The sequence below is a fragment of the Ascidiella aspersa genome, chromosome 4 (genome assembly GCF_963924565.1).
Source record: "Ascidiella aspersa chromosome 4, kaAscAspe10.2, whole genome shotgun sequence".
NCBI classification, from domain to species: Eukaryota; Metazoa; Chordata; class Ascidiacea; order Phlebobranchia; family Ascidiidae; genus Ascidiella; species Ascidiella aspersa.
In genome coordinates, this window is record NC_139450.1 from 5,923,745 (window position 1) to 5,937,597 (window position 13,853).

Below are 13,853 nucleotides of genomic sequence, written 5' to 3' on the forward strand. Positions count from 1 at the left end.
ACTGACTTTCTGTGTGATCAACGCAATGTTAGTGTTGTGTCGTGTACAACCGAATCAATAAAAGTGAACTATAAAGCTAAACTTTTACTTGATGGGTAATGTATATTGCAGGTTGGTTTACTTATTGGCGAAATAACTTGGTAGGCCGACTTCTTGGTTATATAATCCATGGTTGCTGAATGACCAAAGTGTAACTGTTGTGGCGTGTACAAATCAAATCTTAAAAGGTTAGCTATAAACTGAATGTTACTTAGTGGTTATTCTATTTTTTAGCAAAAAAAACTTGGTAGGCCGACTTTTTGGTTTGCTAAATTCCTTTACGTTTGCCCGGCTATTATACAGTGGACATTTGTTCAAACAGTAAAATATTAAAGACGATGGCAAACCAGGATTTAGAAAACAATGAAACGAAAATTGCAATGCTAAAAGATGATGAGGCAACCAAATCAGACATTTCTGTCGCCAGTTCGAAGCCCAAAGAAAATCCATCTTTCAAAACACTCCTGCTGCTCATTTTACCTGTTACAACGCTGTCCTATGTTATATTTTTGCCCAATTTCCTCTACCTTACCCCGAAGCATTGGTGTGGCGCAGAAAACGAAACGGTGCGTATGGATGGCTGTGTGTTTTTTTAGGCGTTGAAAATGACTTTGTCTATCTATCTTACGTTTATGTCTTAATTGGTAGATTGAAACTTACAGTTATGAATACCAAAACATGTTTTATTTTAAGCAAAGCACATAGAAAGCAAATGACATAAAATGCATATCGAAGCAACAAACACGGCCTTCATAGTACGAGATGAAACCTAAAATATACAGCGAACTAACCGTCCTGCAAACTGGTTTAGGGTATCCATACAATTTATTTTATCTTATTGGAAATCCTTATATAGTAGTCGGTATCCAAGTGTGAGTAACAGTTCATGAAAACGGTCTTTCGTTTACGTGCCACTTGCAAATGGCTTAAACAGCTAAAGTAAAACATAACTTTATTAGTTAGATGATTATATAAGTGACAATATTCGTTGAAACTTCAACTTTAATAGCAACGTTATGTTTTCGCGTTCTTTGCCTGTCTGAAAATATTTTCCTGAAACGCTAAGAAATCCAATTTCATCAATCTTTAGACAAACTAATTTCACGCTTGTTTTACCAGGTCGAATTGGATGGCGGTTGGAACCAGTCATTGTCAAGCAACCAGTGCGTCGCATTACGTCACAACCTGACGTCACAAGTCAATACAACCACGAGTTGCGCCAAAATGTATTACGAACAAACACATGGAGAGACTGTAGTGTCCCAGGTTAGTTTTGTGGTTCCTTAAAAAATGTTTGGATAGAGACTTTCATATTTGCCAAAGAATTTTAGATACCGGAATTATTTATTGTTTAGAATTTAGATTCATAAAACCATTCGCTCTTAACTCGCAATGAAAAGCTTGTAAAAGAATGTAAAAAATACGAAATACGCCTATGCATCGAATTTCCGTATGGTATTAACCGTTGAAGTGTTCAAGTTGCCTTTCGAGGCCAAATGTGAGGCGACAGATTGTCCATATCTAATTCGACCATCCAATCTAGTCCCTTGTCCTATCCGATTTCGATCTAGAGGTCTACTACACTTTAACCGTAATGTGGTGAAACCGCGCAGTTGTCGCCGGTTTGGTCCTATTGTATAACTTATAGCCGACATTTGTGCAAAGTTGATAGATATAATGCCTAGGTACATTCTAAGACATACAATATGCTACATAACAATGAATGTCAGAGCCAGATAAGTCGAGTAAATCCACATCATCTTGAACCAGACGTTTTGATACTAACTTGTATCGTCATCGGTTAATGTGTTTGACTTGGACATTATCAAGCTACGCTATATATTCGTGTATAGTGTAACTAAGTACAGGATGCAATACGTAAAAGCGTTAACTTGGGGTGTCATTAGTACAAAGGGCGGGGTTCACAGGCCATGCTCAGAAGTTCATAAATATTTCACCGATATTTGACAAGCAGTCCGCTTAACACAGCAAGGCGAAAATGCTTTTTGTAAAATCGGACGTTGTACGCACGGTCATTTTAAGTCTCCTCGAATGCTTTAAGTGACTGATGGCCGCTGTTATATTTAGGTTGTTAAGGTAATTCGGTCTGTCGTCGAAGCAGCAAACAGCTGACACAATTCAAAACCATACCTGGTTTTAATTAATGCTGCGGCAGCTACAGCTATTACAGACTGAAACGTTATTACGTGTAGTATTAAAATTTCGGCCGGTGATTATGCACGAGTAGTTTGCGAAATCTAGTAATAGATTTTGTAATCTACTGTCAGTCTTGCTGTGATCGATTCCTTGCTAAGTTTTATTCTCCTGAGAATTTTCATAATCAGTTATCCTGAACATGGGGACAACATTTGGCAGTTTCACACGCTCAAACTATAGGACACTCACCTATTTAATGCATCCTGTCAGGGCATGAGAATCTCACACGAAATTTCAGCTTGTCGTGTTTCGCTTAAAGTAAAACAAAATAATTTAAGTTGACGAGTTTGTTTGCTGCGCAATATGCTGCTAAATGTTTGTTTCGAAACTCTACAGGTGACATGTACGAAGGACGAAGGTGATAGGCTACCACGCCTTTAAATACTCGAAAACTGATAATTGTGAGATAAACAAGCCAATAATGGAGCAACAGTGATCCCAAAAATGTAAAAATAATTTTCCCATGGCGATGGATTTTTGAATTGAAATTCAGGATATCGGTCTATAGTGGTGTTTTTTCGAAAATGGGTCACCGTTTAAGTCTCTTGGGTCGCCGATTGCAGTAGTTCAAATCGTTAGATTTATTAGGATTGGTTCTGAGCGAGATTTCCCCGAAATTTGGTTTGTTCGCTTAAATTAAGTTCAGTGAAGAGAATCATCAGGTCGCCAAAGATTTGCTGCTATGCTTAGGCTTAATAATTAGGTGGCCGCGAAAAGAGGTTGAGAAACACAGGCTTAAAGCATTAGCTGTAAGCCACGCCGTGCATTCTTCGCCGTTTAGTGCTATTTTCCTCAACGCACAAACCCACTGCGAGCCGTGACGTTTGTGTGGCGCAGTTGCTAAGCTAGCGGTAAATCGATGCTTGGCCTAATTCTGGTACAATCAACTGTCAATGGCAACCAACATCTCAAAACGGAGTTGTGTTTCGCCAAGCGTAACTTTTAAATGTTTTGCTTAGCTTTGCAAAAATAGACCAACCGAATGCGCAATATTTATCCAAAACGGCATGCAATTTTCAAACAAGACTTTGAAAAAAAAACTTGAATTGAATATTATGTTAGGGCCATTTAATATTATATTTGTTATAAAAAACATATTGAATTAATAGAAAGTTAAGTTCAAAGTGTTCCACTGTTTTAGGCCGGGTTTAAGATACCGAAATATACCTGTGTTTAGGAAGGCGAAAATAGCATTTTATTTCAGTAAGATAACTGTGAAGACCAAAAATGCCAGCCACTACTCATTTAAACGTAAATCCAAAAGTACAAACTCTCTGTTTTCCTTCGACTCACATAATACGTTCGACAGTTTTTGTATTGGGGTTGCGGGTTGCAGCCAACTGCAGCCGTTCGCCAGGTCTACCATCAATTTAGGCTGAATTAAAACAAACATGTCCAACTCCAATGTATTGCGAAAGTTTATCATGAATCGTGTTTAATTGTGCAATTAACATGCGAAACCTGAGCAAAAAAAATTTACCAACATGTATAACGCTCAGTTACCATTAACTTGAAATTATTGGGAATTGTGATATGTTACAAGTATTGCCGACTGATTGTTAGTTTTTACCCTGCTTTACAGTTTAACCTTGTGTGTGACTCCGGTTGGAAACGTCCGACTATCCAGTGTCTTTTCATGATCGGTATCATGATAGGAAGCTTCTTTGGAGGAACATTGTCCGATAAGTACGTTAACATTTTTAGCAATCGTCATTTTCAGTGATAAAAATAAGAATGAATAAAATTTTGATTTAGGTCTTCCGCTGCATAGCACAATGCGTGGGTACTTTTTACAACTTCAATATTTTATAAAATAATCAAGAGGCGTAAATAAATTTGCGTCTTCTAAACTATGTTGGAATTTTTTAATTAATTGAGAAGTAAACAAACTGGTTAAACCAATAGTTTTGTACTGTACTATAGTGTTTTTCAACTTCATATGAGAACGTTTTTTTTTTAAGACCCGAAGACCATAATCTTAAGAATAACAGTGAAGCTTTGGTGAACCATAATCCTTTCACTTAAAAAGGACTAAAACAAAAGACAATTCTCGCATTTAATCTCCATATATGTTGAAAAACTGCTATAAAAACTCAATGTTTCTATTAAGAATAATTTGAGTAATGCTGTAACTTTTGAAATGTGTACCCCAGCAAATACAATAACATTTAAACATTACAGTGATGTGAAAAGCACTTTCGACACTAATTAAAAGCACTCTTGACACTAATTTTAGACTTTTTGTGTAGCTTTGTTACGTGACTAACTGACAACATTGATTAAGCGTTCGCAGTACGTCTCCACGCATGTATTAAAATGTTGTGGTTTTTCTATCCAAATGTTGTGGTTTGGTGCAAAGCACAAACAGTTATTCTTGTTGCTCGATTGCTAGTGCTGCAACGTTTCCGCTGTGCAGTGTTCCGTTTGAAAACAAAATAAACACAGAAGCACCCGCCCGGGGCTGTTGTTTTAACGTTGTTCACTGAAAAACTCGCCTACGTATGACAAAGGTAAACTCCGCCAAACGCATACAAAAACACCTTGAAAACTGTGAGTTTGCGGGGCATGCCCTCCAGTTGTATGTAATGTACAGGCTGCAGGTGCACTTCATTGCAGAAACCTCTAACCTTTAAAATTAAAGAGGAAAAACGTATAATAAACTTTGAACGACAAAATTGTGCCTTTAGCGTAGTGTAAGAAATGTCCAAATACAGTTCAAGCTTTTAATGCAACTGTTTTTGAAAACAAAACAAACAATAAAAGCAAACGTCATTCGATGTTAGAATCGCAAGATTTACAAGGAGGGGGTTGTCTCCACCAGGACCATAACTAACGATACGCTTACTTGGCTGGCAAGATATTTTCTTAGTCGACTAAAAATCCACCGGCTCAAACGGAAATGCCTATATTTGCTGGTACTGAACCATTCACACACATGTAATAACCTCAAAGAACGTTCAGGCTGGCTTACGGAGTAAAATCGTTTAAGGGTGACTTCTTGTGTAAACTCGTGTTTGATCTATAACTTCAAAATGGGATAAAACCTAACCTATAGGATGCATTTCTGCATTTTAAAAATCAACACCATTTTATTCCCAAATCGGTACGTTTGTTATCATTAAATTAGCTTCAACAGGGTTGGATCAAAAACAGTTTACCGTACTTGATTTTATAATTTGCGAGCTTTCTAGAATTTAAATAAGCACACATATATTGTATCTTTTACCGATTTGATCATAAAAAACATATAGGAAGCGTCGAGGGTTGTCTTTGCTAATCTATAACCGTAACGAAACCCGCACATAATATAGTGAGCATTTCAACCAATCACAATCGATTCCGGTTATAAACAGAAGAGTTACAGCTTTTTTATACGTAATTTGAAAATTTTAAAGTAGTCAGAGACGTGATGTTCTAATAGCTTTCAAACAATTTTTCATTGGATGACACTTGTAATACTATTTACACTTGGTTTGGTGTTTAGTTGAGGATTGGGTGGAACATGCGTCTCTAATGTAGGCTAAGTAGTTTTTCTTACTGTGTCAAATTTTTATCAAGCTCCATCTTCAGGGATAGCTGAAATTAGTTTAAGATGTTCTTAAAATTCCGTATTGCCGGGGAACTGTCAATCGTTTTTCAATCATCATGCTTAACCACAGGTTTTTTTAAGGTTTGGTTGGGGTGACCGCTAAGTAGTTTCAAGAGACCGCAAGTGTTTCATTTAAATACCAAAAAGTTGCAAGTCCAAAATTTGGGAAACCGCTGGATAAATTTTGGGGACCGTTTCGGTCACACAAAACACCTTAAACACAAACACTGCTTAACCACATCTGATGTTACACGCAGGTTCGGCCGCCGTCTAGTGGTTCGCCTCGGCTTTTTTCTTGGCGGAATCATCATTCTGATCCTGTCTTTCGCAACAAGCTACATCTTCTATCTAATCGCGATTACAATCACGGGAATCTTGCACATTCTTGTGTACACCACTTCTTTTGTTCTCGGTAAAAACAGTATTCCGATATGTTTTCAAGCTTAAATAACAGATAAAATGCAGGATGTTCATCGTTTCAAGCTTTAACTTGCAATTCATAAGATTTAAGTTTTGCCACAATACGACACTTTATAGCCTTAACTATAAAACTTGACTTTTGACAACGTTCCAGCTGTTCAGATATACTTTATATTGAACGTGCTGGTGTATATAAATAGTTTAAGGCTTAATTAGAGTCCTATTGAATCACATTCATCTTGTGAAGTAACAGAATTAAAATAAAATATAATGAAACTAAAAAAACTAAGTATTTCCATTTACACCCCTTTTGTTTTTATGCTCTATCGAACCGTTTATCCTGGCTCATTGTTAAATCCCACTAGCTATATCAGACTTTTCACCTTCGCAACCAAATTTCAAGCGTGAACAGGTTGGCATTGCTGTACACCTTATAGCAGGGGTTGCCAACCTTTTTACGATCTCGTGCCACTTGGACGCTCTGAACTGCCACGCGTACCACTTCTTTTAAAACAATTGTTCTTAACCTTTTTTCTACCGCGCCCTCCTTTTGGTAATTGTCCTGTGTCTTGTACCCCCTTAGATATTAAACAATAATACTAAAGGAGAAGCGGTATTTTTCAAATACATATCAATCCGACAGCATGAAAATAAAATAGTTAACTCTTCGTGGCGCAAAGCGCAAAAAAATAGCGTTTTTTTCGTTCGTATTGGATAAACTTTTATTTGGGAGACACACAAAAGCTGCTCGTTCTCGATATATTGGTTTACATCGAGCTGATTTTGATAGACATGTTGTAAAATTTAAAACATTGAGGTAATCGTGTTTTAACAAGTGCGATGACACACAATGCAAAGGCTATTTACTGCAAATAACATTAAAACTTGGCGCAAAAAGTCTGAGTTACCCCCAACAAGGGATGCGCAAAAAAAAGTATTTTGTAGTTTGCGTGAAGCGCAAAATGTTTTCCTAGTTTTGTTGTTAAAATTGACAAAACACAGTTTGTGGAGAGAGGGTGGCATGGTGCACAACTTAGATCTTTGTCAACCATATCATACTGTTGTGACTGAACAAGTAGCAAATATTGTCCTAAAATTCGAGAAACTATAATAAAACATAAGTAGCCTCAAAGTTCGCAAATCGAAAAATTATGAATCATTTTTCTTCAGTTTATTTTCTAAACATGTGTAATTTTGATGTTATACATAGGGCGGCATACAAGCAGATTTAATAACTAACACAATATGGAACTGATAAAATCATAATAAAAAGGTAAATATTTAAAGGTAGAGCTTGCGCCCACTTAAGAAATGCTTGGCGCAACCCTAGGGCCCACTGCCCCACAGCGCTGTACGGTATTTAAAGCAACTGTGCTCCTCCTTGTTAGCAATCGACATGACCTGTATTTTGAAGATCATAATGGTACGAAACATCGGGATAGTTACATAACTATGAATAGGCTTCCGGAAAAAGGATAAACAAAATATAAAGTTGTGAATCAAGTTTTTGTGAAAAAACGGAAGCTACTCGCTAACCACCTGAAAAACCTTCGCGTACCAATAGTGGTACGCGTACCACAGGTTGGGAACCCCTGCCTTATAGGGATCTCTGGATACGCTTTTTCTGTATGTGTTTATGTGTAATTCAACTGCGACGTATGCTACAGGACAGGAATCGGTGCCTTGTCATAGAAGGTCGTTCGCTGCGCTAACAATCAATCTTTCCTTTGGACTGGGCAGCTTAATTGTTCCCTTGGTCGCTTATTTCGTCCGTGACTGGAGATGGCTGCTACGTGTTGTTGCCATTTCTACTCTGGTTTATATGCCAGTGCTGTGGTAAGCACATTGTAATGCTTGCACATTTTCATGTAATTATTCTCTGAACACAACAAACGTTTTATTTACAACGTGTAACATTGAAACAACAATTATAAAAATAAGATTATGTTGCTTGATATAACGTTTTATTGTAAGTTTTTTTTTATGTTTTAACCATAAAGCTAATTTATTGTCAAACGTCAGGATAATCAAGGAATCTCCGATGTGGTCATCTCAGAAAAATAGGCAACCGGGACAAACTAAAGACGAAGTTCTCCTGGACGAATATGAAAACGAAATAAAGCATCAAAAGGTAGAGTGATACATATCGAAAATACATAATCATCTATCAAAATACTTTAAGTCTAAATACAAATATTGAAATGCCGTTCTCCTTAACAGGAACCGGATACAGTTGTTGAGGAGATTAAACCAAATTCCCGCGAAAGTTCTGGAAGTCTTTTGTGCACCAATCGGGTGTTGCGGGGCCGTATGCTTATGATGTGTTTTTTGTGGTAAGTCAAACCCCTTTATAGTATAAGCGTTACCGTTTTTTTGCTTGTCTATACATGATGCGGTACTGGATTCCCTTAGGTTTAATAATGTTTAAGTTTATAAGATGGAAAGCTAATAACTATAGTTTTATTCTTTAAAAAATTATTGTCCCAATCTTCTTGTTTTTTTCAGACACTGATACTTGATTGTTTGGGCAACGGGAGAGTGGTTCGATTTGAAACCATATACCTCACTACCAAGAACAAATAATTTAGCTTGAAATTGCAGTCTACTTGTAAACTATACGTTTAAGCCCTAATTTGTTCAGGGTAAAAATTTTAACCTGCCAACATACTATTTTCCTTAGGATATTCTTTCAAAGTATAAACCCCACTTTGACCTAATGAAGCACGGTTGTGCGAAAGCTTGACGATAACTCAATACAATTTGTTTTTTTATACAGTGCCAGCTGATTCCTATATTTACTTTTTACATGAAACATTGCAAACCTTGTACATATCACATTTGTCACAGGAACGTGACCTTCCTTTCCTTCTACACTCTGAGCCTAAACGTTTCGAACCTGGGCGGCGACGTTTACCTGAACTGCGTCTTCGGCGCGCTGGTCGACATCATGTCCTACGTGGCCATGTTCCTTGTGCTTCACAAGGTCGGAAGGAGGAATTCTCTGGCCGCGTGCACCTTCGTCGGCGGGGCCTTGTGCCTTCTAACGCCGCCCATGCGGAACCGTGAGTCGTAAAGGCAAATCATGGCATAAAAGAGCCGTACAGGCAAATCGTTACTAAAAATTCAAAACGTGGAGGATGAAAAAACTGTTGTCCTATTAGACTAGGCACTCTAAAACTTTTTTTAATGCAACGAAATGAGCTTTGTCAATCAAGCGTTTTTTCATCTACAGTACGGTGTTCAAAACATTGGTTGTCGAGTAGCAAGGGTTTCCCAAACTTTTAGTCTGAAACCATTTTTTAAATAATAAACGTTACAATTAATGAACGGGCTAAAGGCCTGGAACTTTTGGTGTATGGTCTTTTAGTTACCGAAATTAGATGCTTTGTAATCGACAACTGAAGTAAATCTGCCTTAAAGGAAATAAAAACTAGCAAATGCCGCTGCAAAAATTGCACTCAAGGCACGAATTTCATTGCACCGTCGTCTGACTTCAATAAAAATTATTGAGTCACAGCGTTGGTTCTTTTCACGCAGTTTTGGAGATCCTCGGAACGGTTTGCGCGATGACTGGCAAGTTTTTCGTCACCACATCCATGAGCATTGTCATCCTTTACACGGGCGAGCTCTTTCCCACACTGCAGCGCAACACGGGGATGGGAATAGCGTCCATGAGCGCCAGAGTGGCCAGCGCTCTCTCGCCATTCCTCATTTTCACAGGTATACGTTTTGGTAAAAATTATTTTTTCGCCCACTCAGATGATCCTGGTAAGTTCAGCTGTTGTACAACTTAAGCAGATTTTATCGGTGTGGCGTTCGTTATACCAGTTCTCTCCAGCCTTTTTATCAAACGAGCCCAATTTAGCAAATTAAATCAGCATTCGCATGCGACCTCATTTTTTGCGAACTAAATAAAAATGTCAAGTTGCCGAAACTAAATAACACAAGCTAGTTTTCCACAATTCCTGAGAACTACACTGTTACACATGCGAGCCAACATGATTGCTTTAACACATGAATTTGAACATTTAACACACGAAATAACACAAAAGTTTTAGTTTGTTTAATAATTATAACACGGCATAAGTAGTTCAATAGCAAGATTTAACATGTCATAGGTTAAGTTTGGGGCTTCGAAATCCAAAAAAGTAAACTTTCCTGAAACCTTGGGGCATTTTACTATTAAACGAATGGCAAGAAATGCGGTTTGCTTCATTAACAACTTCTTCGGTTCAGGTTCGGTTCGGGTTCAAATATTTTTGTGGAATCCGGTTAAATTTCAGTTTCGGTTCAGAGCCACTTAAAAGTTATGGTTGGGGTCCGGTTTGACTCCCTGACAACAATCGATTAGTTTTAAAACAAGGCAGCAATCTGTATTGCAAAAATTAGTAAGGATTGCAAACTAAAACAAATTGTTAGTGTATTTAAATATTTTTACCACCATATAAATTCGAAAACTTACACTCTTGCTCAAGAACAATCGGCAACAATTTCCTTTTATTGATTTTAATAAATTTAGAATGTGATGTCTATACTCCTAATTGATTTTATACAAACCACTATGCGCAAGCTTGGTAACAAAGTAACAAAAACTAGACCTCATTATTACTCATTGAATAGAGTCACAGTGATAGCAAATTGAGAAAGTGTGCCATTTGCTGCGCTACATTCAAGAAAAAACAACAAGTTTGTCTCATTAACGGATTTTGTTACATATATTAGTTTGTCGTTACGACAAAGAAAACGAAATGGCGAGGCTTAAAAGAGTATTAGCACTAAAAAAACAGTGCTAATACAGCAGAAATATGGTGAGTTATAAAGATCCCAGGAATATTTTGGTCGGCCCATTAGGTTGAGACGCTGTCACAGACAAATTTACCGGAGCTGGGTGAAACGAAATTGCACCTAAAATAAAACCTATTATAGGTATATCTCCTTTGGACGAGATATATCTTCTAAGTAAAACAAGTTTTTCGCGGTGAATCTATTTAGCCAAAATGCTTTATATCGGTATTATTCGCCCTTTTTTAATTATTTACTTCCAATGTTTTGTACCAGGCGAAACAATTGACCTTTCCATTCCGTTTTACGTCATGGGCGGCCTGTCGATTGCAGCAGCTTTGATGACGTTAACGCTTCCAGAAACTTCCAAATCGCCCTTGCCCGATACATTAAATCAAGCTGTTGCTCTAAACAACAACAGGTAATTGCACTTAAAGTTAAACGTAGTAATTTACTGTTATCCCGATTGACCAACCACAAGTGTTAGGTTTTAGATTATTTAAAAAAGTTGAATGCTTTTTTACTACATCGGATTAACTCAGTTAACATGCGCCAACTGATGAAACAATTATTATTATTTAGTCTAAGTTCACAAAAAAGTCGCATTTATTTGTTGTTTACTAATTATCTTTCGTACCCTTATTGTCATGTTTGAAACTACTTTTTGTAATTGTAAATCAATATCAGAAGTGCTTAGTAAATGGGGCTGTGTTTCGAGTTTATCTGCCATTTACTAAAAGAGGGCCATGTTTCTAGTTTACCTTGTATTTATTAAAATGGGATCTTCGAGTTTACTTGCTATTTTGTTAAATAAATATTATACATTGGCACGAAATATACCGCAAACTTGGGAGAAGCTAAATAATTGCAAATTATTTAATTAAAATGATCTAATTTTGCATATTTTAACTTTGACAGGTACCGGATCGTGCGAAAGAGGACTGACACGTAAAATCAATCTTTACGAAAGATGGACTATATCCGTCTATTTTGTATGCTTTTCCATTAACATTTCTCTTTTCATTTAAGCACTTTCGCATACAATATCACGTATTTTTTGCATGAACTAAAACACCTAAATAATATTGTATTTTCATAGCAATTACGCTGTATACTGCATGAAGACAACACCATAATGACATTACGAAGAATGCGAGTAATTATTACCAGTTGTAGTTATGACATTTTAGTCAAAAAACACAAGTACTTATTTTTGTTAATCGTACATGTTTTAATAAAGCAAAAGATTACTACGACTTTAATGTACAAGCAGTATAAAATTATACACACGCGGATCGGATAAAGCTTAAACACAAAGTAGTGTTCCGTATACTGGAACTAAATGAAATAGATGTTAACCAGTCGTTTCGGTTTTAGTTGTAAAGTAAGAAAGTACCAAGTTTAAGATTTTTTTAATGCATTGTTTGACTATGATTTGACTTGCTTTTCCAATGGCTTAGATTTAGACCGATGTTTTGGTTATTTTGCAAAATGCTTGACGTGTAGCTAAATCTTTTTAAATTGGCCTGTTTCAACACTGTGGCTTAACCACTTTTTAACTCGAGCCAGGGCTGCGGGGTCGGTTAAAAAAACGAGTCCGACTCCGGTCAAAAAAATTAACCCGAGTCCGACTCGGGTTAAATGTGAGATTTTGTCGAGTCCCGGGTCCGGACCTGACGCTATACAGTCTGTATTTCGCTAATTTACGTAACTAAAATAGCGTGAATATTTAGCAATCCACTTATAGGTGTGACATATAATTCATTCACTCACAATACATGGCTGAAAAATGTTGCACAATATGCTATTCCACATTTACAACCTAATTGAAATTTGGTTCTGCGCATGCGTATGTCGGACTCGGGACTCGGAGAGTTTTACGTTGTCTTACTCGAGTCCCGAGTCCCGAGTCCCGAGTTCGACTTCAGCAAAACAAATTGACTCCTTGAGTTCCGAGTCAGACTCCGCAGCCCTGACACAAGCCCTATTTTTTACTTTGAAAGGGGTACATGACGCAATGGGCACAGGATAATTTCGACTTTTTCCCCAACCCTTTCCCGACTTTTACTTCAAATCTTTCTCCAACTCTTCTTCCGACTCTTTCACCACTATGACTCAACTCTTTTATCGACTCTTTCTTCGATTCTTCCTCCAAATTTTCTTTCGACTCTGTCTCTAACTTTTCCTCCAAATCTCCCTAAACCAACTCTTTCACCTACTATTTCATAAACTCTTTGTCCAACGATGACTCTTTCTACAAACTCTTACTCTAACCCACCCTAACTCTTACTTTCGCATGTGCCCTCTTCCTTAAAGCCGTTCTAAACGCACACATTTTTTGCGCAATTTCGCATGCACACTTTTGCGCACATTGGGCAAAACAACAAACTCGAACTCGAACTTGAAAAGTGCGACATTTTAAAGCCATTCTGAAAAGTGCGTAAACTTTTCTAGGCATTTTGAAATGTGCGCATATTGTTTGCACACTTTGAATTGCACATTGTGCAAAACAACGCCACGTAGGCTACCCTGTTAGGGTGTGTCATAGGATGGCTAAAAAACAATTTTTGAGTTTCAAAAATCGGCCCATGGGTTTTTTGGTGCAGTTTTATATTTAGAATATTGTGGTAACATTAAATTTTAAACATTGTAATTTTTGCTAGGTAAATTTTTACTTGAAGTTTTACGAAAATTCAGTATTTTTCGCAATTTCGAAAAATGTGTTACATTAACTTTTAGGGTGAAAATAGGTCCGTAAAAGTGAAACAAATGGTCTTAATACAATTGTAGCATTTGATATTCGTTT

General features: G+C 37.1%; 1 protein-coding gene across 1 annotated transcript; it reads left to right on the forward strand.

The window, feature by feature from the left end:
• The first annotated feature begins 292 nt into the window (after positions 1–292).
• Positions 293–12,196, forward strand: LOC146146840 (organic cation/carnitine transporter 2-like). The gene is made up of 11 exons (XM_083387829.1): positions 293–605; positions 1,159–1,305; positions 3,839–3,942; positions 6,103–6,257; positions 7,933–8,101; positions 8,288–8,396; positions 8,486–8,598; positions 9,113–9,327; positions 9,803–9,985; positions 11,324–11,468; positions 11,966–12,196. Exons 1-11 carry the CDS (start codon positions 378–380, stop codon positions 11,997–11,999), a joined length of 1,602 nt encoding a protein of 533 aa, XP_083243955.1. The 5' UTR covers positions 293–377; the 3' UTR covers positions 12,000–12,196.
• Positions 12,197–13,853: the final 1,657 nt, after the last annotated feature.

What these genes read in the sequence shown, in the direction of transcription:
- LOC146146840 (XM_083387829.1), top strand. Translation starts at nt 378, where the DNA reads ATGGCAAACCAGGATTTAGAAAACAATGAAACGAAAATTGCAATGCTA. An exon ending in GTGGCGCAGAAAACGAAACG is followed by an intron (nt 606 to 1,158) that starts GTGCGTATGGAT and finishes TTGTTTTACCAG; the next exon opens with GTCGAATTGGATGGCGGTTG. An exon ending in CACCACTTCTTTTGTTCTCG is followed by an intron (nt 6,258 to 7,932) that starts GTAAAAACAGTA and finishes CGTATGCTACAG; the next exon opens with GACAGGAATCGGTGCCTTGT.